This window comes from Actinia tenebrosa, unplaced genomic scaffold, assembly GCF_029948245.1.
Source record: "Actinia tenebrosa isolate PJP-AT-01 unplaced genomic scaffold, QUT_ActTen_1.0 PGA_scaffold11__36_contigs__length_13525064, whole genome shotgun sequence".
NCBI classification, from domain to species: Eukaryota; Metazoa; Cnidaria; class Anthozoa; order Actiniaria; family Actiniidae; genus Actinia; species Actinia tenebrosa.
The window spans coordinates 2,113,896-2,135,035 of NW_028292571.1; the positions used below are offsets into that span (position 1 = coordinate 2,113,896).

Consider the following 21,140-nt stretch of genomic DNA (forward strand, 5'->3'; position numbering starts at 1 on the left):
TACGTGTCAGTTCTCATTAGCTTTGAGACCTTGGCTAACCAATAGACCTCTTCGGCTCTGATGTAATGTTTTCCCATTTCAGACCACGTCATTCCCTAGAGCATCATTTCTTTGTTTAAGGTTTGCGCTCGATTGCACATGAGAAGACACATGAATATGAATACAGCTCAAACAAAGAAGAGGTCTATTAGCTAACCAGTTCTAAAGCGGGTGGTTAGACCTGATGGAAAGTTCCCTAAGTAAACATAAATGATTATCAAAATTGTGTATTTTTTTCATGATGAATAGCTAAGTGGGCTTGTCTTCTTATCTATATTAAATAGGGTGGTTAGGAGGATTTTCTTGTTCAGCACCCTAAAAGATACCAAAGTAATATTTGAGTACATTTAAATATCGATACCCGATTGCTAATTTAAACCCCCCTATGAGAACCAAGGTCAGAACCAACATCCCCTAAACACCAATCTATTAAAAGAAGTAAACTACTATTCATGATTCTTATATCTATACTTTATTATTTTTTCTTTCATAAGTCTTTACATAATGTTAAAAAGAAATGTTGGAGCCACTATTTTTGGATAACAATGTAATAATGTGAAGTTCATAAAACCAATTTAGACCAAATCACTTGAGGAGACCAATTGGTGTTTCTGTAAAATGAAGCAAAGTCAGTCTCCCCCAAGTCACCCTTGGCCTGGGAAATAATTTCACAAAACGTTGTTTTGAGACCAATAGAGTGCATACCGTATGTCTGTAAAAATGTTAACTAACAAATAAACTTTACAAATTAGTGCAAAGTTTTGTAGGTCTACAGTCTACTGAACTTACTAACTTGTGCAATTTCTTACAAAGTTCACGAATATATGGTATGCAATCAGGTCTAATACGTGCTAAACAAGCTTTCACAAAATCAAATATGGCTGGGTTTTTTGACAAGTACTAGACTATTATAGACATCCAAAGTTTTTTCTCTCAATGTTCATAAGAATTGCCTCTAGTAGCAAAGCACAAACCAAGTGAATGATGTTCAAAGTCAACTAAGCAGTCACAGAATTTATAAGAAACTGGCAGTTTGTAGTCATTCCTAAGAGTCTGAAATGCAATGTTCACATTGCAGGTTTAGAGCTTTTACATTATGACATATTTTCGAGTCCAACTACTCATAGAAACTATTAAAATATAGTGGAAAATGTTCTTGATTTAAGCTCCACAAATAATTAGAACTTTTGGACAACAAATCATATCATGACATGACTACTCTTCATTTGATTGGACCCAGAACTCAGACGTTTTTCCGATTAACAGCACACTTAAAAGCTATATAATGAAAAAAGCTTTCATCAAATATGGCCAATATGCCAGACTGCAATGACATGACATGGAAATGGATAAAGGATGTTGGATGTGCTTTGCTTCCATGGCAACAGTATGGTTTAAATTACGAAATATGTCAATATCATTATTAATGTAATATCAATATGGTTTAACTTTCAACAATCTGTAATATCACTTGCGTCTTAAATTCTAGATGATGTTAACTGATACTTAGCAGCCTCTAACTTTTTGAGACTAGACCAAATCATATTCATCCATTCGCCAATTTTTTCTTCCTTAATAATTCTTGAATATTGCTGGAAGATCAAGTTATAGTTTTCTATGTACAATGTTTTGATTGTGAATACATACAGCTGAGTTTTATGAGAAATATTGATAAAATATTACATGGCAAAGAATAGTATAGAGCAGATTCTCTTATGTTGGCAGGAGACTTCTTGGTTTACAGTAGAACCCTATCTATCTCGATCAGCCATCTTTATAATGGTTTAGATTATGACTACTGTGATAATTTCGAAGTAGAAACCTAGGGAAACCCTGGCACAGCAATGGTGATATCACTAGTCCAACATAGTTCTTCCTGTCTCTCAAATGCCAATCAGAGTATACCACGTCTATACTACACATTTTCCATCAATTTTAACTTTTGAATCTTGTTCAAAAAAATCAGTTTGCTTCAACACCTAAATCAATTTTAAAACTCTGTACCAAGAGTTGAGGAATAAAAATGAGTTTTTCTGTCTATTTCACATCACTGTATGTACATGTAATAAGCAAGCGAAGAAATTTGAATAATACGTAACATTTCACGCAAAAAAAAAAGTGAAAGCATGCATGCTTACCAAGAGCAGACCAATTTAGTTTGAGCACGACATTGTTTTTTTGAAATGTAATTTCTAATGTAATGTGAAACTATCATACCTAAGCTAAATTGCTCCATTGTCAGCGAGCTAAATCAAAAATGTAATACATTTGGATGTTACTTAAAGTCATCTATCTCCATCCTTGCATGTTGGATGGAAGAGTATGTCCAGTCGGCATGACAACAGTTATGTTCGGCGATGAAAAGACAGTAGAATGTGTACCTGGGGTAGCTGTCACAGGAACTGTCATACCTACCCCATCCATGTTGTGAACTCCTTGCACCATGGTCTTATCCTTTGCAGATAAGCTTAATAGAGCATTGATCGTTGGGTCTGTTATAGCAGTGGTACCAATGGCGTAGCCTTGTACTTGACCCCTGGCAGCTGCCTGAAAGGATGCCATGTTTGCGGCATGAGCTGCTGCGGCTGCTTGATGATGTTCTTCATTTGTCATCTGGTTTGGCATAAAAGCACTGTACAAAGCTCTCACAGAAGATTCATCCTCTGTTACTGATGTTGTTGATGCTGTATTATCTGTAGAGATTTTTGCAAGAAAATGTTTAGCTAATGATGAGCCGTGTCACAACCATGTTTGTATTGTGAGGTTTTCACAGTCATACAGAAACTGCTCTAATGGTGGTCGGACTGCTACAGCATGTGTGATGGTTGTAAAATATAAGTAGATTTAAGAACATACCTGAAGCTGGCTGTAAGATTTCTGTGACAACTGCAGCTGGTTGCTGCTGCTGTTGAACTGCCATGGCTTGAGTATGAGCATGAGAAGCATTTTGTACTTCACTTCTTTCAACAAAAGCTGAGAAATTCAAAGAAAATTGTAAAATTAGGTTACCAATTTACCCATAACAAAAATGCTTGATAGAAAGGGGAAAAAAAATGACCGATGACCAGCCACTTCAAATTTGTATGATCAGTCAATGTGATGGCATGGTGATCAAGACTGGCCTAGGAGTTATTTAGCCAGACTAGTGCCAATTTTGGCTTCAGGTCGTCTGTTGACTGGCTATTGCTACTAAACTCACTAAACATTGCTAAGAATTATTGATCACTTTTTGAATTTCAATTACTCCCCATTTTGAAAGCTTCAACATTGAACATTTTTGAAATATCATGTGAGTTAAAGAAAATTCAAAAATCAATAGACCATTACTTTAGCAGCGTTAATAGTTGACTACCAGCATAATGTGAGATATCACTATTTTGGTGGTGTTTAGAGTTTAGTGATTTAAGTAGTATGATAGTTCAAGCCATGATAGGGCTGGGGAATTTCAAAACAGATCTATACCTTCCTCGACTCCACTTCCATGAACACCAGCACCCTCCTGAACCTCCTCTTGTCTATCCCCATCTGCATTTTCACCCTCTCCAGAATCACTATCTTTGGGTTCCTTGTTGCTGTAATACCGATCTGACCGACGCTGCTTCTTGCGCAAATCTTTCTGTTCTATTTGTAGTGAAACTTGATCATTTTGAAGTTTGCTCAGTTCGGCTTGATAACTATTGACCTAGAATTCAATCAATAAGGACAAAATTCATTACCAATAAATTTAGTCATTTCAGATAGAGCACTCAAGTGTGATGTCAGGAAAAAATGAATTTTGACGTTAATTATTTTTGATCTCTAATTTCTATAGACAATCAAATAAGTTGTTTGCATACCAATCTTGACGAGAATTGGTCAAATGTCAGCTGAGATATGGTCATTTGAATGAATTACGATAGTTTCACCTATGCATTGTTTCACCTACTGAGGTTTGCCTACGTACATATAAGTTTTGCCTACTGAAGTTCGGCCTACGTATCAAATGCATTGTAAAACCTATCTATGAAGGGTTAGACAATAAATATACTCATCAGTACATCCATCCTGATTCCCAAGAAGCTTATTCATAAAAGTTTTTGACATCAACAAGATAAAAACAAATTATTATAAGTGGGATTATCTTTTGGTGTGGGAGAGGAGTAAGGGTTGCAGGGCAGTGTTGAATTAACAAACACTGGAGAAATTTTATATTCATTCAGAATAAATTAGAGCAATATCCTGACATTTGAAACTGCATAAAATACTAATCTTTTACCTCTGTTCCATTTAACAAGGTTCTTGATTCCTCAATCTTTCTCAAAATGTCTTCTTGTAATTCCTTGTTCTTCTGCAGGAGGTTATCAATTTCTGTTAGCCTTTCTATCCTTTTGTGTTTATTCACTTGAGATTGATGAGGTCGTTTACCTAAAGAAATTTCTAGACTCAGTAACGATGAGAGTCAAATTTACTGCCGAAATCACTTGACTGTTAGAACTGCCCATTGATAAATCGATTGTGGTTTGAATTTTTGGTTAATTTACTTATGTGAGCTCTCCAATTGGTCACATGAGTTAGCCGAAATTCCAAATGCGGTCAATCTTTATTTTGGTGGTGCTAAGGTTCAGTGCTAACAGTCGAGTGAATTGGGTAGTATAGATTATTTCTTGTGAGATTCAAAAAGCTTTTCTAAAAAGTTTTAAATAACTTTGTCAAGCTTCTATTTAAAAGCTCTCAAATAATGAAATCACAAGGTTCTATGCAATATAAGTTAGGGGTTTTCCTTACAAAGCATTGCTAACAAAAATAGTATTTATAGCCAGGAAGGCTCTCTCACCAAAGTGCTTTTCAGTGAGGTCCTGGACTAAAATGAAAGCAGAAAGAAAACATTAAAATATAAACTAGATAATACAATGAATTCAATGTTGTAATAAAAATTGCTAAAGTTTGAATGACACTACTAATGATATTGTTGCATATTGCAACTGAATTGATATGAACAAGACAAGCAAGTGGAAAACAGAATGCATGTTTAAAAGGTCATCGCCCACCAACTCATGAAATCTTTAGAAAAGAACAGACCTAGAAACTGATGTCACATGAGAACTCCAAAATAATGGACATGCGAGTTAAACAAAATATAAAACAAGATCTATCTTTATTTTTTATCTCATTAGTAATAAGCCCACCCATGCCTCACTCAACCACAGAGACTCCTTCAAGATTAGTGTTGTTGCTCACCAGGCAGATTGCAGAATAACATTGAATACATATTTTTTAAATTTGCCAACATAATCCAACAGTTTTCATGTATGATCCTTAAAAATCATCCCCTCGTTATAGTTGTGCTAGCTAAATGTAACCAAAAAGTATGATAGCTGCTCAATGACCAGACATGAGGTTAAGGCTACATTGGATTAATCAACATATGAACAGACGAAACTTTGGTTATTAAACTTTGATAATGGAGTCAAGATGACTCTGAAACGTCAGATCTTAGCGTTAATTTTCAAGATAAGTGTTAAAAATATATGTCCAAATTTGGAAAAATTTGTTTCATCTTCCATTTTTGACAACTCAGGGCTTAAAATAATGGCTGGACATCGGACAATGTCTGACCAGAACTCTGACTTGTCCAGTCAAATATTTGCCTTGCCGGTCATTTTGACCAGTAACGTTTAACTGAAAAAGAGATATGACTGAGCTAAAACTAATTTGGCCTGTAATCATGAATGGCATTGAACTGATTGGCCATTATTTCAAGCCCTGCAACTTACTAAATTTAATGGACCACACTCTCTGCAGAAGCTTCAAAGCATGCAAATTTAAGTGTTCATATCGTGATATTTAAACAGACTCTCTAGCCAATCAGAGTGCATGTTATATCTTAATCACATCCTTTTTGTAATCACTACCAAATCCTGCAATCTGATTGGTTCAAAGGAGTGCGATTAATTCCCAATCGCATCCTTAGGAGCTCTTAATCGAATTCTAAAGAAATTTTTTGTTAACAATAAAACAAAACAAAACAAAAAAAAAAGTTTTTTTAGATGTCTTTTTTTGTTCGCATTTAGTTCTTCTACTACATTAAACTGATTATTCTGCACTCTTTATTGTGCCTATTTCTTATGTATGATTACAAAAAGGATATGATTAAGTGGTAATTGAACTTTGTGTCGTGCAATTTTGGTCTGAAATCAAACTTGCAATTACAAATCACACTCCAGCTATGCGGTCGTGTGATTTTGTAATCGCGCGTTTGATTTCAGACCAAATTGCACTCCACTCAGTTCAATTACCATTATTAATCATTTTACATGTGAATTTACTTTAAAAACAGAAAATTGGAAAATGAAAGAAAATGCAAATAATCACTAACCATTTTAATGTAGGTATATAGATGGCCTAAAAAGGGGGTTTGTATTTTCCATTTAGGGGGTTACAGTCAAACAAGCTCACCCGTTGACCCCTAGAGTCGATTAATGATTTGAATTTTCGAATTTTGATTTCATTATTCAGTTGAAATTTACAACGTCGAAAATGAAGATATGAAAATTCCAATCAACTTTAAATTCAATATACAACATTTTGATTGGTTTATCAGTGCTAACACAGCCGGAAGACCAAGAAAACATGGCGGCCAGAAATAGTCTTGGCTGTGTTTATGTGCCGGGAAAGCCTTAACCTGATATTATTCGACAGGAAATTGTTAATCTCAGCAATAGCAGATTGTCCAATAAAGCAATTTCGTGACAACTGAAAATTTCTAGTCGGGGAGTCCAGAAAATACTTCAACATTATCGACGACATGGAACTGTGTCTCCATTTTGCTCAAGGCGGGAGCGTTCCCTACAAAATTTATCCTCCAAGTAATTGAGGCATGGAAATTACAAAACCTAGTGTGTATGCTTATGAAATAAGAGAGCGACTTCTGCTCAAAGGTATCTGTAATTTAGATGATTTACCTTCTTAATCACGAGTCGAATAATGAACTGAATTTTCATTTGAATATTGCAATATTGCATTATTCTGGTTCGTACGTGTAAAAGGAATAATTGACTAATGATTTCATTAATCGAATCTAGGGGTCAACGTGTGAGCTTGTTTGACTGTAATTTGTGGTTTAGGGAGTTCGGTCAAACCCTCAAACCACCCCTTAGATCTACCCCTGCGTTTTGTATATACATGTAAACAAACAACTGTACATCAAAATCCAAACACAATTAACATAATTGAATTACAAAATAAACTTCTCGAATAAATCAACAGATATTTAAAACTTGGGGTCAAAAATAGATATCATTCAATATCTTTCCTTATAAATTTGAAACTAACGTTGTGAAAGTGACACTTCAACCACATTGAATTATACACGTGATGAATTTAGTACTACAGACATGAAATACCAGGCTGAAATCTGACACTCACTCAAACGTACTACATTCTAGGCATTCTGAGCTACGAAAATTGTCAAATTCATAGTAAAATAAGGGTTATTTCTTTGTATGAAAAAAATTACAGCGATCAAACTGTGTGGAGCATTGGAAATTGGTCGATCTTTGAGATTGCTGAGTTTGGAAAGATGAAGCAACACACAGCAAAACCTTGGATAAAACAACCAAGCTAAAATCCCAAATAAATGAGACTTGGTACTCACCATATGTATCGAGCATATGTTCTTCTGAGCCAGGACTGATGAATTTAGATCTGGAATGTCCATGGACATAGGTAAATCCACTTTCTCGGACGACGCGTCTTGCCATTGTAAACAGCTCGTCTCTACGAACAAGAAGCGTCGGATCTCGAAGACAAAGTTGAGCGGCTGCTTCGTTGATCATTTGCTCGTGGCAATTCAAGTTATCACTCTTTCTTTTCTTCTCATCCCGACCATAGATCTTGGAGTGTTCCCTTATGAGTTGCTGCCGCTCAGGGTCCAGCTTTTCCCAGTCAATGATGACGTCCATTGGCGGGAGTTTGAGCTCGACAACTCGCTTCTCGGTCGATTCTTTTCCAGCTGAACCGCTCGATGCTTTTCGTTTGCGAGAAGAAACATTGCTAGGAGTCGTAACGATAGCAGTTGGCGTCCTAGGTACATTGGGTGACTGGTTTGGTGTCCACCCATCTATCCAGGAGCTAGATTTCTCCGGAGTTTGATCCCCACGCCGAGCTTTCTTAGCTTTCCACTCAACTAAACATTTCTGCAGTCGTCGCACATGGAGCGGCTTGGCCGACATGCCAACCAAACAAACCATCTCTTTGAACTCTTCTTCGGTCGCATCGCAAAACTGGTGGATGTCATCGCCGCCTTGTTCGATAAAGTTGCTGTAGTAGTCGAGAAGGTTTGCTGACTTGAGGAGGCTGAAAAGTTCTGCCTCACTCTCCTTGTGTGCTACTGTAGTTGCCATTTTTTTCTTTCTCCCCTCCCTCCTAACGCAGATGAAGCGCTCGGCAAAGAACACAACCCAAGGGCTGGGCTACCCCCTTAGAAGTTTCCTTTCTCGCTTCTGATTGGACAATCTACTAATTTCTTCTCTTTGATTCGGATCAAATTCTTCTTCAAATATTCCCATTGGGTGGGAGGAGGGTGATTGACACATGACGGTCATGATGGTCGCAAAATGTAAATTTTAGATATTTTCGTCACGCGAAATGAAAGTTTGAAGAAACTTTATTCTTTTGTTTTATTTTTAATCTCCTTTCGTGTTAGAAAATAACCTCCGTAGCGACCCATATAGATTTGACTTGCTTTCTGTTCTTAGACTCCTTATATTTTTGAAAATTTATTAAAATATTTAGCTGTTGCGTGGCCAAAGGCAACCCAAGCCCGATAAGAAGTTAATGTAATATAAAACTACAAAGTTTGAAAAAAGTTTTACACTCATGTATGATTATATTGATGATTTTCCATAATTTTTCTTGCCGCGTGACTCAAAAATAGGTTATTGCGTTACTAACAAAATCACGCGCGCATTCATTATTTATGCATATCTGAAAGCGATATAACGCCAGTAAACAGAGTAGCTACACATTCAGCTTATAATTTCACGAACTACGCGCTAATTTCACTAAGAAAAATGTCTATAAATAGGAAGAAGTCGGAAAATCTAACAAGATTTGCGCTTAGTGGGCTATCGAACATGTGTGGAGCCACAAGTAAGTGAAATTCTTCAAAATTATCACCACCATAATGGCGGTTTGTTTAACCCCAGGGGGTTATAACCCGTGTGTAAGAATTAGAAACCTGTGTTTGGAAACATTTATTCGTTATGTTTAGTTTTCAATTTATTGGGCGGCAGTTTATGACTGTATGACAGGTAATCAACGAATGTTGGGCCTTGGAAACTCCATTTCTTTTTAGTTACTAGTAATCCAACTTAGTAGTGGTCATGTATCTGTGGCGGATTTAGGGGGGGTTCATTGGGTGCAAATGAACCCCCCCCCCCCCCTACCGGCTTGTACCTTGGATTTTATTTTATTTTTTGAATAAATAAATAAAAGTATGGTACTTACTCATGAGATTTAATATGAAATGGGACTGGTGGATAGGTTATCCTTATCAGGAGCGCCCCTAGGCCAGTGATGTGCCTCATTGGAAAAATGATGATGCAAGAGAACGTTATTGTTGTGCCGAGATTTGCAAAAATGAACCCCCCCCTCTTAAAGTTCTGGATCCGCCACTGTGTATCATCAATGCTGAGTTCTGATTGGATGAGCTACTACTATATATTTCTATAAATTATAGCCTACTAGTAGCGAAAAGTACCAAAACATTGAATTTAACTCTGCGACTCGCTCGTCTGAGTGATTCGTTAATTGTAAAATTAGGGGGTAGGAGAGGGGATGCAAGTCATTCAATACTCAACCCAAAAAGCTCCCTACCCGACCCCTCATAACAAAAAACAATTCAAGCAAAGAGCACGTATTATGTAAGTGGGAGTACTTTAAAAAAATGTGTAATGACAAATAAACCTATATTCCACCCACCTAGCAACAAATCCAATTGATGTCATCAAAATCCGCATGCAGTTGGACAACGAGCTTGGAGCTCGACATGGGAGTAAAAACATTTTCAAAAATCGTTACTACAATGGTTTTAATTCTGAATGGGGGAATACGGATTCTTAAGGAAGAGGGCGTGCGTGGATTATATAAGGGGTGAGTACGTCAGCTATAAGTGATACTACTAGTATGAAGTATTTGAAACCTTTTCAAGAAAGCTCATTGATCTAGAGCCTATATGTTCGATGCCCTTATATAAATTGTATAGCGCACTGATCAGGTTATACACACTTTATATTTTACCTCTATATATCTATTATATGATGGTTTAGTAGAGCTGATTTATTTTTAGGGGAGCACCGGTAGTGTGCGCTGCTAATGATGCCCCCCTCTCACACCTATGCGACCCGGGTTCTATTCGGGCTCGGTGTCATATGTGAGTATATAGTTGCTTGGTTGTTGGTTCTCTCCCGTGCTTCAGGGTTTCTTTTCGGGTTCTATAGTGTTTCTTCCCCAGTCCCTCCTGCGATTCTAATTTCAAAATTCTAATTCGATGGGCTTTTATCTAGTATAGAGCTTAGGGCTCTGTTGTGATTGTCTCATGCTGTTAATCATATGAAGCTAATTTTTTTTCTAGGCTTTTCCCTTCTTTATTGCGCGAGTCATCCTACAGTACGATACGTCTTGGTGCTTACGAGCCTCTGAAGGTTGCCCTTGGTGCCACTGATCCTGCCCATACTCCACTGTGGAAGAAAATCACCTCTGGTGCTATATCTGGTACCATCGGAAGCGCAATCGCTACCCCAACTGATTTAGTAAAAGTAAGATTTCAAGCTGTAGGCCCTGGTAAAGAATCAAGATATCGAAATACGTTCCATGCGTTTGCAACGATTTTAAGACAAGAGGGTGTACGGGGATTATGGACGGGCGTTGGTCCTACTGTTCAGCGTGCTGCTATATTAACAGCAACGCAGATTCCTTCATACGATCATACCAAACATACCTTGATTAATAATCACATTATGAAAGAAGGTCCACCACTTCATGTGGTGTCGTCGTTCACGGCTGGTTTTGTTACTGCGTGCACGACCTCTCCTGTCGATGTGGTGAAAACACGTGTCATGAACCAAGCAAAAGATAACTTGGGGCGACCAACTGTTTATAAGAATTCACTTGACTGTATCTTGAAGATCATGAAACACGAAGGTGTCTTTGGACTTTATAAAGGGTTCATACCGAATTGGATGAGGATAGGACCGCACACTGTAGTGACGTTTTTTGTTTTTGAACAGCTGAGAAAATTTGTAGGAATGCGCCCCGTATAGCGCGGATTTCATTCATTTATAATTTTTAACTTTTGTTTGTTCCGATTATATTTAAGAGTAATTCGATTCTTGCGCAAACCGCGTCATGCAGGGCAGGGAAATCTCACTCCTTCAGAAAAATAACGGGATTTGCTGTGCATTTTATTAGTTCAATTTAAAAGACACTAATCTTATAACGCCATCCTCATTTATAAGCTATCAAAAGATATCTCTCCAGAAGGGGTGGGTAGAAGAGTTTAGGTGAGCGACAGAGTATTGAATGGCTGTTTCAGCTGAAAATGGTGCAATGCAATGTAAATATAAGACCATGTACATACTAAAATGACTAATGTATTAAAAGCTAAATTTTCGAGAAAAAAAAGGTATACCAATAGTCATATCATGTAATTCCAGTTAGCCAGGATTTTTCTTGCGGGGGAGGGGAGGGGGGGGGGGAAATTTGAGTTAAAAATTCTCAAAAATTCGCCATTTTGTTTTTGCCCCCGAAAAGCCGAACCAAAATAAACGGCCTGATTTGATAAATATAAAAAACGGCATTACATTTTTTTTACAAAACAAAATTTATTTACCGTTTAGAAATCAAAAAACGGGGAAGGGGAGGGGGGCTTCCCCCTTCATCCCCTCACCCAGATTTTTAAATCTTAAAAAAAAAAAAAAAAAAGACGAGTCACGTAACCAGAACAGGAGCTTTTTAGGGGCGATGTCAAAACAGTGGTCCAAACCAAACAAGCCCAAACAAGGAAGGAAGGAAGGAAGGAAGCTTCTTTATTTTGCCACGGTAAAAACATCAGTCGATTGCCTAAAAATATTTAAAAGTAAAGATTTACGATTAAAAAGCTAGTTACTGTTTTACATGTTTGCCGTGGAGCCCTTAGTTACAACTTTTCTTACTGTACAAACTATCAATTTCCGTTTTAAATTTTCGTACTGACTTGACCTCTTTTATATTTAACGGTAGGTCATTCCACAATTTTGCCCCACTATAGCTGAATGATCGTTTTAGATATTCAGTGTGTGGCTTAGGTATTGACAGTTTATGATCATGATTTCGAAGGTTGTATTTAGTATGGTAGTCGGAGAAAAGGTTTTGTAAGTAAACTGGTGTACGTCCCTGCATCGTCTTAAACATTAGTAGGGCTTTTTGTTTTTTACGACGAACTGCAAGTGTATCCCAGTTTAATTGGTCAAGGAGATGGCTAGATCTTATGTCATAGTTAGATCTTGTGATAACTCTAGCCGCTCGATTTTGACGCTTTTGTAGTTGAACACATAGTTTATCACTTAATCCATCCCAAACTGCACTACAATAGTCCAGTTTGGGTAGAATTAAGGCTTCGTAGATTTGGATGGCACTATCGGTCGAAATAAATGGGCGAACACGTTTTAGAGCCCCTATACTTGAAGAGATTTTCTTCGAAATGTTGTTAACATGTTCTGACCAATTAAGGTTTTTATCGATAGTGACACCCAAAGATTTGGTGTGATCAACTTGTTTAACGCTAGCTCCATTAATCGCAATATTAATAGTGGAATCGCATTGCGCTGTGAACTTTTGGCGGGACCCAATAATCATAAATTCCGTTTTCGCTACATTCAAGCTTAGCTTATTTGCTAACAACCACTGATGTATATTAGTGAGTTCAGTGTTGATGCTTGGTTCCAAGTCTCCTACATTTTTACCATGAACGCTGATGCTGGTATCATCAGCAAACATTCTTGTTATGGCTTGCGCCAAACAATTTGGTAAGTCATTAATATACAGGAGAAATAAAAGTGGGCCTAAATTACTGCTTTGTGGTACACCGCAGCTCACAGTACAAGGCTCAGACAGACTTCCGTTAACACTGCACAGCTGAGACCTCGTCAGTAAATAAGAACGGAACCAAGAAGGTTCCTGTGTATGGTTTATAAGGGAATGTATGGGAGCCATGATAAAGTTACGAAAATAAAATGTTTCACTCAACAATTTGCTTCAAAACATGTTGCAGTCGTTGCTTTTACTTTGTTCAGTCTTCTGGCAACGTTTCAGCGCGATTTGAGGCCGTTTAGTGGGTTTTTTTAGAGAAAAGCGGATTTTGAAAAAAAACCATTAAACGGCCTCAAATCGCGATGAAACGTCGCCAGGAGGCTGATAAAAGTAAAAGCAACAACTGCAGCAAGTTTTGAGGCAAATTGTTGAGTGAAACATTTTATTTTCATGACCTTAATCATAACTCCCATACATTTCCTTATAAACCATACACAGGAACCTTGTTTGGGCTGCCTGTGATTGATACAGGTACGAACTTGCGTTGATTTGACCCCGTCCGATGACCATGATCCTTTGCGTTTAAACCATAGATTGTTGAAGATTGTTTTGATGTGACATCCTAGTGTAAGAGGAAAAAGGGGCTCCCGTATATGCGTCGTATTTACTAGTATTTATGAACACCGCAATATTTTGTGGGATTTGTGGGTTTGCCACACACGCACGCACAAAAAACACGAATTAAAAGCACAACAATTATATTTAAAAATCGAATTTTAGGCTGGCTGAAAGCCTGATCACGTGACAAGCGTGGGCGGACTGTGAAGATCACGTGATTTGTTTTAGGGATGCGTCAATCGATATCGGATTGAGGATCCATCAAGGGCAGAAAATATCGAAGGAATTTAAGCAAAGTTTACCAAGAAGCAGTGTAATAACTGAATCCAATATGTCTCAGGCACCACCACCATATCCTGGGGATCCACAGAAAAATCCCTATCCTCCTCAAGAACCTGGATATCCACCACAACAAGCTGGATACCCTCCACAACAGCCTGGGTACCCTCAACAAGGCTATCCTCCATCCCAACCTTACCCAGCTCATCATCAACAGTCCCATAACACTACCACAATCATCCAAACACAGCCTACAACTACTGTCATTACTCCGGCGTTCTTTGGGGAGACTCCAGTGGCGATGATGTGCCCTCACTGCCAAGCGAGTATCGTCACTGCCACCGAATACGTGCCTGGCTCTCTAGCTTGGATTATTTGTGTTGTTCTCTTCTTTGTCTTGTAAGTATTCTAGATTTCTAGTTAGTTAAAACACTCATAAGCGCCTGTATTGCTAAAGAATGTCTCCTCGTTTTCTTGCCTTTGAGGCTTTGTTTTTATATACTTAAGTTTAGTTGTTGGTTTTACTCTCTTAACTTGTTAAGCAAAAAGTGAAACAGGAGCTATATTCTAGAACTGGGAAGATACCTTATACCTTAGCTTGTTGATGACGAAATCTTAACTTCTGTAGGTTAGGGACAGAGAGATGGAAAAACTGGCTTGTATTATAGAAAAATAATATTATTATGGATAATTTAAGCTAAATCGAGATGCTTTTTATTACGATAAAGTTCTGTGTGGACGAGAAACGGTCTACGAGGAACTAAAAATTATCATAAAAGATCTTACAATACTAAGCTTAGCTAAAAGCCAAAGTTTATTAACAATAAAGGGTCTATCATCTTAAAAACAATTTAATATGGCATTTAAGATTTTTCAATATAAAAGGGCTATGTTTAGATCACAAAGTTTGTCTGCCTAGAGTCTGGTAAATAGCTCTTATTAACCGAGTGCGAGGTCCGTACCGTAAGTTATGGACCGAGTTTTTTTCCACTGTCTTATGGCCTAAGCGCGTAGCGGGGCCATGAAAAAGTGGAAAAAGACGAGGATCCATAACTTAAGGTACAGACTGGGCAAACGAGGTTAATAAGATATTTATTGTATGGCAAGGCATTGAGATTAAAAGTAAAGTTGACAACACATGTCAAACGAGCACTGCATTGGAAGAACTTCCTGTACGTGCCACAAGTCATGTAGTGTATGAGTCGCTCAGAAAGAGAAGTTTAAGTTTACTTTGAAAGAATTTAGCTATAGTTTAAAGTTTTCTGAAATACTAGTTAACAAAAGTGAGGCTTTCTTTTGCAAAACATGTAAATGCAAAGCAAAGAAGGCATCAAAAGAAGACCTCAAGAACTCAACATGAGTTGAGAAGAAAACTGTCGTACTTCAAAAATTCCTTTTGACTTCAAGATATTCACAACCAAGATGAAAAATACTGTAGAGCCTTGATTGAAAGAGCTTGTCGCTCGTATGTTAAGTTTTACATCAAATTCCAGTGACTTTCAGTTATCTCAAGAGAATATTAATATTCTTTTGGTTATCTTTAATAATTTATTAAGGTTTCCCGATGATTTTCATCAATAAATAGTTTTTTATAACGAAGATTTGAATGTTTTAAAAGATCATAAGTACGTATACTCAGTGAACCATTTCATTTTTCGGTCCAGACCGTAAGTATTGGACCGCAAATTGACCAATCATAGCGCATGAAATTACCTTGCCATACAATAAAACATGCTATAAACTTGTGCATCAGACAATACGACAAAAGCTTAAGGTGGCTGACTTCTTTGATAAATGATAAACTGAAAATTGAAACTTTCCTAACCTTAAATTTAATGCTGATTTTTTTTAAATGGGGTGTCAGGAGCTTGTTTTTGAGATAATCACTCCGGAATGACATGCGTTTATACAATTTTGGGGGAAAATCATAAAACCAACACTAAGGAAGAAACATGAGTAATTTTCTCCGAACATGTAACTTAGACTATATTTATAAAATACTGATAAAAGTTGTCGTAGTAAACTATTGTAGACAATGGAAAAACTTTTTTCGTTCAGGTTCTACGGTGTGTAAGTTATCGTTAAAATTGAGCATAAAACAAACAGAACAAATTTTTACATTGTTCTAATGAACAGAACTGTCTTAAACTTTGAAAAATAATGGAATATTACCTAAAATTTGAGGGTTTTGTCCTCTTGAAATTCAAAACGTGTATGGTTCATCATTAAGATTGTGAAGATTATAGAATTTGACCTTTTGTTTTTGCCTAAGTTTGCAATATCTACCTTATTTTGAATAAGCAGCCTTGCTCAGCCTTGCAAAATGATTGAATGACCTCGTTTTCGTGTGCTTGTCAGCCATTATGAGAACGGTGTATGTGTTTATACATACACATATAATGATATTTAGAGCTAATTTGTCACGTGTGAACAGTAAGTTATTCTGGGAATTCAAATGTAGCTTTCGAATCTTTAAATTTTAAATCTTCTTGAGTAATTCCATTAATGTCTGCACAAAAATCTTGCTATTTTGAGTCATTTAGTCAAAGTGTCACTATGTACTTTCACAATCTAGTTTACGCGAGAAAATTGAGTTTTCCGACTGTAATATCACACTATTCAAACAAAAAACTCACATATTCGATGAATACATATTTCTGACTTCACATCCGATAAAATTAGAGAGATAAAGTGCAGTATTCACTACCAAATCACAGACTTTAGTGGAAAATATGATTCTTCCCCATACATCTCTTGTGACGACTTGGTTTGTTTGCCCCCTGGCAATCCATAGATGCATTGCGTGAAACGCAGGATCAAATTACTGGGAACTCATCCATTGCCAGAATTTTGAGTGTAGTTGCAGCCTAGATTTTTGCTGCCGAAAGTCCAATCAAAACATGAGAGATATTGGTAGAACATGTGACGTAAATTAGCTGTATCATATTAAAAAGCTTTTTTTATGCAGACTTTTGGTTGTAAAATGGCCTCTTCCTCCCTTAGCCTCCCCAGTTTGACTTTGAAATTCGTTAATGAAAGGTGTAGATCATTTGGTTAGGGCACGACCTTCGGAGCTAGAGGTCCACGGTTCGATCCTCAGGATCTTCACGCCTGTTTTGAATAACTTCTCTCTAATCTGTGTAGCTTCGCCTTGGATATTATTAAAACAGAGCACTGATTAAAAAAAAGGAGGTTAAGTGCAAAGTTTTGGCTTCCATTGATAGCAGTTGAATCTCAATTGAAGGAACTGCCAACATTAAATGTAGTCACTTTACTTTACCTTTTAAAGTAAGGTAAAGGATACGATTTCACAACAACAATAACGTTATTACCATATATTGAAAAATAGATTTTACAAAGTTGAAAGAATTACAGTTTATGGTAAAAGGTACTCAGAAATAACACAAAAGCTTTAAAAAACATTCGGCAATAAACTTGGGAGAATAATACAGAAAAAATATATGTATATTAGCATATTTTAAATGGATAAGATAATGAATAATTAAATTAGTAAATAATGAATAAGTCTCACAATATGGAGTACATGACCTGACAAAAAGCACAAAGTAACTAAATAAAAAATAAATAAAATGAGATGAAATATCAGTACCAAATGAATTATCAAAGTATAGCTATAATTTATATAGTGGTCAATTATGCCAGATTGTAAGAAGCTAATATACTTTTTTTTAATTTGATTTAAATGAACATATGATAAAAAATGATGGCAGACTTTGTTATTAATGATTTAGCAACTCTGGAGTCATTAAAGGAAACAAGAATATAGCACATAACCAAGTCAGTCGGCGCATATTTGTCTTGCCTGTCATTTTAACCACTAATGTTTAGCAAGAATCTAGGTAGGACTGAGTTACCCCTATTTGCATTGCTACGCAGCCACCCCAGACAAAAATCGTGACGTGCACTTTGGCACCTTTTGAATCACACACGTGTAAATGATGTCAATGTGTTTAATTAATGGCAGTCTATTGCAAAGTGCACACCGCGATTTTTGCTTGGGTTGCCGCGTAGCAATGCAAATGGCGGTAAAACTAATTTGCCCATTGAGAATGAGCGGGTACTGACCAACCACTTTTTTGACATACATACATTACATATGAATGGATGACAAGATGGTTAGGACATCTGTTCATGGAAGCTTGTTTGCATTGGTAGCTATAGCATTCTTTAGTACAAAATAGCTTTTTTGTGGTTTCCTCAAGTTCTAAAAAAGTTGAAACTAAATTTTGAATTTTACTTCCATAGCATAAGATGTACAGGGCTCCTTTTGATATCAGATTGCATTTTGTATATCTGACTGGATAACCCTGTGTAAATATAGGTTTCTATCTACAGTATGAGGGGGGAAATATTTGGCTTCATGCACATTATTCTTGTTGAAAAGAATGTTATTAATGCCACATTTATGCCATCTCATAAGCACATTTATTTGTATTACATTTGTAAAGTGGGACATAAAATAACAAGAAATAAATGTACAAGTCTTTTCTCTATTATCACATTTATTCGAAAGTGTTTTTACATTTTACTTTCACAAAAAAAATTTAAATTACCGATGTCCCATTTCGTTGCCAAAAAGGGGAGGGCCCCTGCCTATGTTCCTGCTGAGTTAGTAGCGTACTGGTAACAAGATAACATTACTAAGTTGGACAGGGGCACCACAGTAGCCTTCACTCATTTTTGCTAAATAAGATCCCTTATCATCATCATCATTATCATCATCGTTGACATGACATTTTGTTTATTATTTGCAGCTGGCCATGTTGTTGGTTGCCATTTGTCATTGATGGCTGCAAGGACGTACTCCACTCTTGTCCCAACTGCAGAAGACAAGTTGGATCTTACAGCAGAATGTGATGGCCGTGGATTTACAATACCAGTATTGGCCTGAATAAAAGCTTAGTAGTAAAACGCTTCTTAGAAGAAAAAAACACACACTTTTTGCCTATGGTGCAAACATTAAATCCATGAAGTAAAATTATATTCATTTGTTAGAGTGATGACAACAGCCATAAAACAAAACCTAGAACTTAATGTTTAAAAGTCGATACAAAATATAAGACAACATTGTAATCACAGGCTAGAGTGTAAACCATATATATCCATTAAATAACACACCAACTAAATAACACTAGAGTAAAAACAATAAATCCGTGAAACACTAATTACTAAATAGTACAAAATAGTGCTAACTAAACAATAGAAAACAATGGAATTTGCATGAAATTGTGCTATTTAGTATTACTAAAGTTTCATGGTTATACTGTTGCCACTCTAAACACATTCTTTCTTTTGTTTTCAATTGTTTTATTGATGCCATTTTGTACTAATTAGTTAACACTATTTCACGAATATATAGTTTGCACTCTACTTAGAAGTATTAGACTTATTTCTATGTCATGGGTTAAGTATCGTCACTCTGGTTTGCAACAGTCTTTAATTTAGTGGCTGTTATCACTATCACTCAACCAGAACAGTATTAATATCAATACCCAGGAGGCATAAAATTCACTATTTAGCCATCACTTCTACTTGCTCGTATACATGGAATAGAAATATGACTTCCATTATTATTCAAGACCCTGACTAGCCTCTCATACAGTGAAAATACAGTGAGAAGGCTATTCAGTACAGAAAATAGCCATTCAAATTGGTCATGAGTTGCACTAGTGACATAATTCCGTCTCGTGTGGAATGTTCATCAGTCGAATCACAAGTTTTCAATAGAATTCTTTCTGGCTGACAGCACGTGGATCAGATAATGAGATTCAAAACTTTTATCAGCTGAGTGAAAGCCAGCAATACAATAGCTGTTCTTGTATTCTTGTCACTGGTGTATTGTTATGATAACTGTCGTAGTTGGGTGATAGTGGCTAATAGTTAATAAATAGAAACTGTTAATTGGATTTTCTTTCATAGATTTATTATTTACACTTTAATGATATATGCCACAAAGCCTTGTAAAGTCACGAGTAGAGATCCATATATAACAGTTCAAAAGTTTAAAACACAAACTTGTATCTGACTGTTACTTTTTTAATTTTGAAACAGAAATTAGGATTAAAAAAAAAACACAACATTTCTTTATATCCTGCATGTGTTTCTTATTTGTAGTGATGTTCAGCATTGTGTGGACTCAAATGGTGATAAAGTGATTTTCAAAACCTGTGAAACAAAATTTAGCTATAAACTTCTATTAACACATAATAATGTGTAATAGCAGTTATTAGCGAGAAAATTAAAGTTTATTCAGTGAAAGTTTATTGAAGTTTATTTATAACTTCATTGTTGAAAGTCTAATGAGTAATAACTTGTACTAGTTTGTATTAATAATTGTTACTTTGACATTTATTTTACAGGTTTATGAAAATCATTCTAGTTGTAGTTGTTTCTCAAAAGCATAATTTTGTTCTTAATCAATGGTGTCATAACTGATAGACATTTGTATAGGAACAGCATTTGTTTTATCTTAGGATGGCAACTAGCATTAATCATATCCAGTGCTCTTTATTAAAGGTGCAGTAATACAAGCAATAAGGCCATGCAATAAAACTGTGCATGCTGCAGAGCAAATGCTGCTAATTTTAGCACTCATTTAACTGTGTAAGAAATCTTTGTTGCAAACAGTAAAACGTAGTTACTATGTGTAATGAAGAGAATGTGTTGTGCATGAGATAGTAATACAAGTGACATTAATTTTATTCTGCAATCTGTATGAACAACTCAACACGTTCAACACCTTGCATAATCTTGTTACCTGTATTATTACATGTGGGTTTGAATTTGTATAAGGTTTAGAGATGCTGTATAGTTGGATCCTATTTTTGATCAATACCAACAAATAGTCCACATATTGTTTTTTATATCATTTATCTTGATTCTCTTATCTTGACTCTCTTATCTTGAGACCTCACCTTCAAAAATAAAGCTTGATTGTAATCTTTGAATTTTTTTTATGATTAACCTTTCTTCACATAAAATTCTGAAAAGAAATCCTAAATATAACTATCTATACTTATATGCATTCCCATACTTTAAAGCAGGAGCAGTTCCCAGTACCTAAAAAGACACATTCCTTATTTTCAAATATTCTCTTGATATTTGGTATAAAAAATTTCAATTTTTATCAGTACCCT

The 21,140-nt window shown here is 36.2% G+C and overlaps 3 protein-coding genes across 4 annotated transcripts; 2 read left to right on the plus strand and 1 right to left on the minus strand.

Moving 5' to 3' along the window:
* Positions 1–488: 488 nt before the first annotated feature.
* LOC116295451 (uncharacterized) lies at positions 489–8,494 on the minus strand. Of its 2 annotated transcripts, XM_031703257.2 has the most exons (6): positions 7,673–8,494; positions 4,853–4,879; positions 4,295–4,443; positions 3,502–3,721; positions 2,896–3,012; positions 489–2,732 (listed from the first exon to the last, which is right to left on the minus strand). In XM_031703257.2, the coding sequence occupies exons 1-6, from the start codon at positions 8,418–8,420 to the stop codon at positions 2,329–2,331; spliced, it is 1,665 nt and encodes a 554-aa protein (XP_031559117.2). In that variant the 5' UTR covers positions 8,421–8,494; the 3' UTR covers positions 489–2,328. The 2 variants fall into 2 exon arrangements, with proteins under 2 accessions (XP_031559117.2, XP_031559118.2); XM_031703258.2 differs by lacking the exon at positions 4,853–4,879.
* Positions 8,495–8,525: 31 nt separating this feature from the next.
* LOC116295453 (mitochondrial substrate carrier family protein ucpB-like) lies at positions 8,526–11,674 on the plus strand. Its single transcript, XM_031703264.2, is given in 4 exon segments — positions 8,526–9,168; positions 10,004–10,110; positions 10,112–10,170; positions 10,652–11,674. Coding segments are annotated over 4 exon segments (933 nt in total). The 5' UTR covers positions 8,526–9,089; the 3' UTR covers positions 11,340–11,674.
* Positions 11,675–13,927: 2,253 nt separating this feature from the next.
* On the plus strand, positions 13,928–20,654 carry LOC116295445 (lipopolysaccharide-induced tumor necrosis factor-alpha factor homolog). Its single transcript, XM_031703248.2, has 2 exons — positions 13,928–14,382; positions 18,759–20,654. The coding sequence occupies exons 1-2, from the start codon at positions 14,036–14,038 to the stop codon at positions 18,859–18,861; spliced, it is 450 nt and encodes a 149-aa protein (XP_031559108.2). The 5' UTR covers positions 13,928–14,035; the 3' UTR covers positions 18,862–20,654.
* Positions 20,655–21,140: the final 486 nt, after the last annotated feature.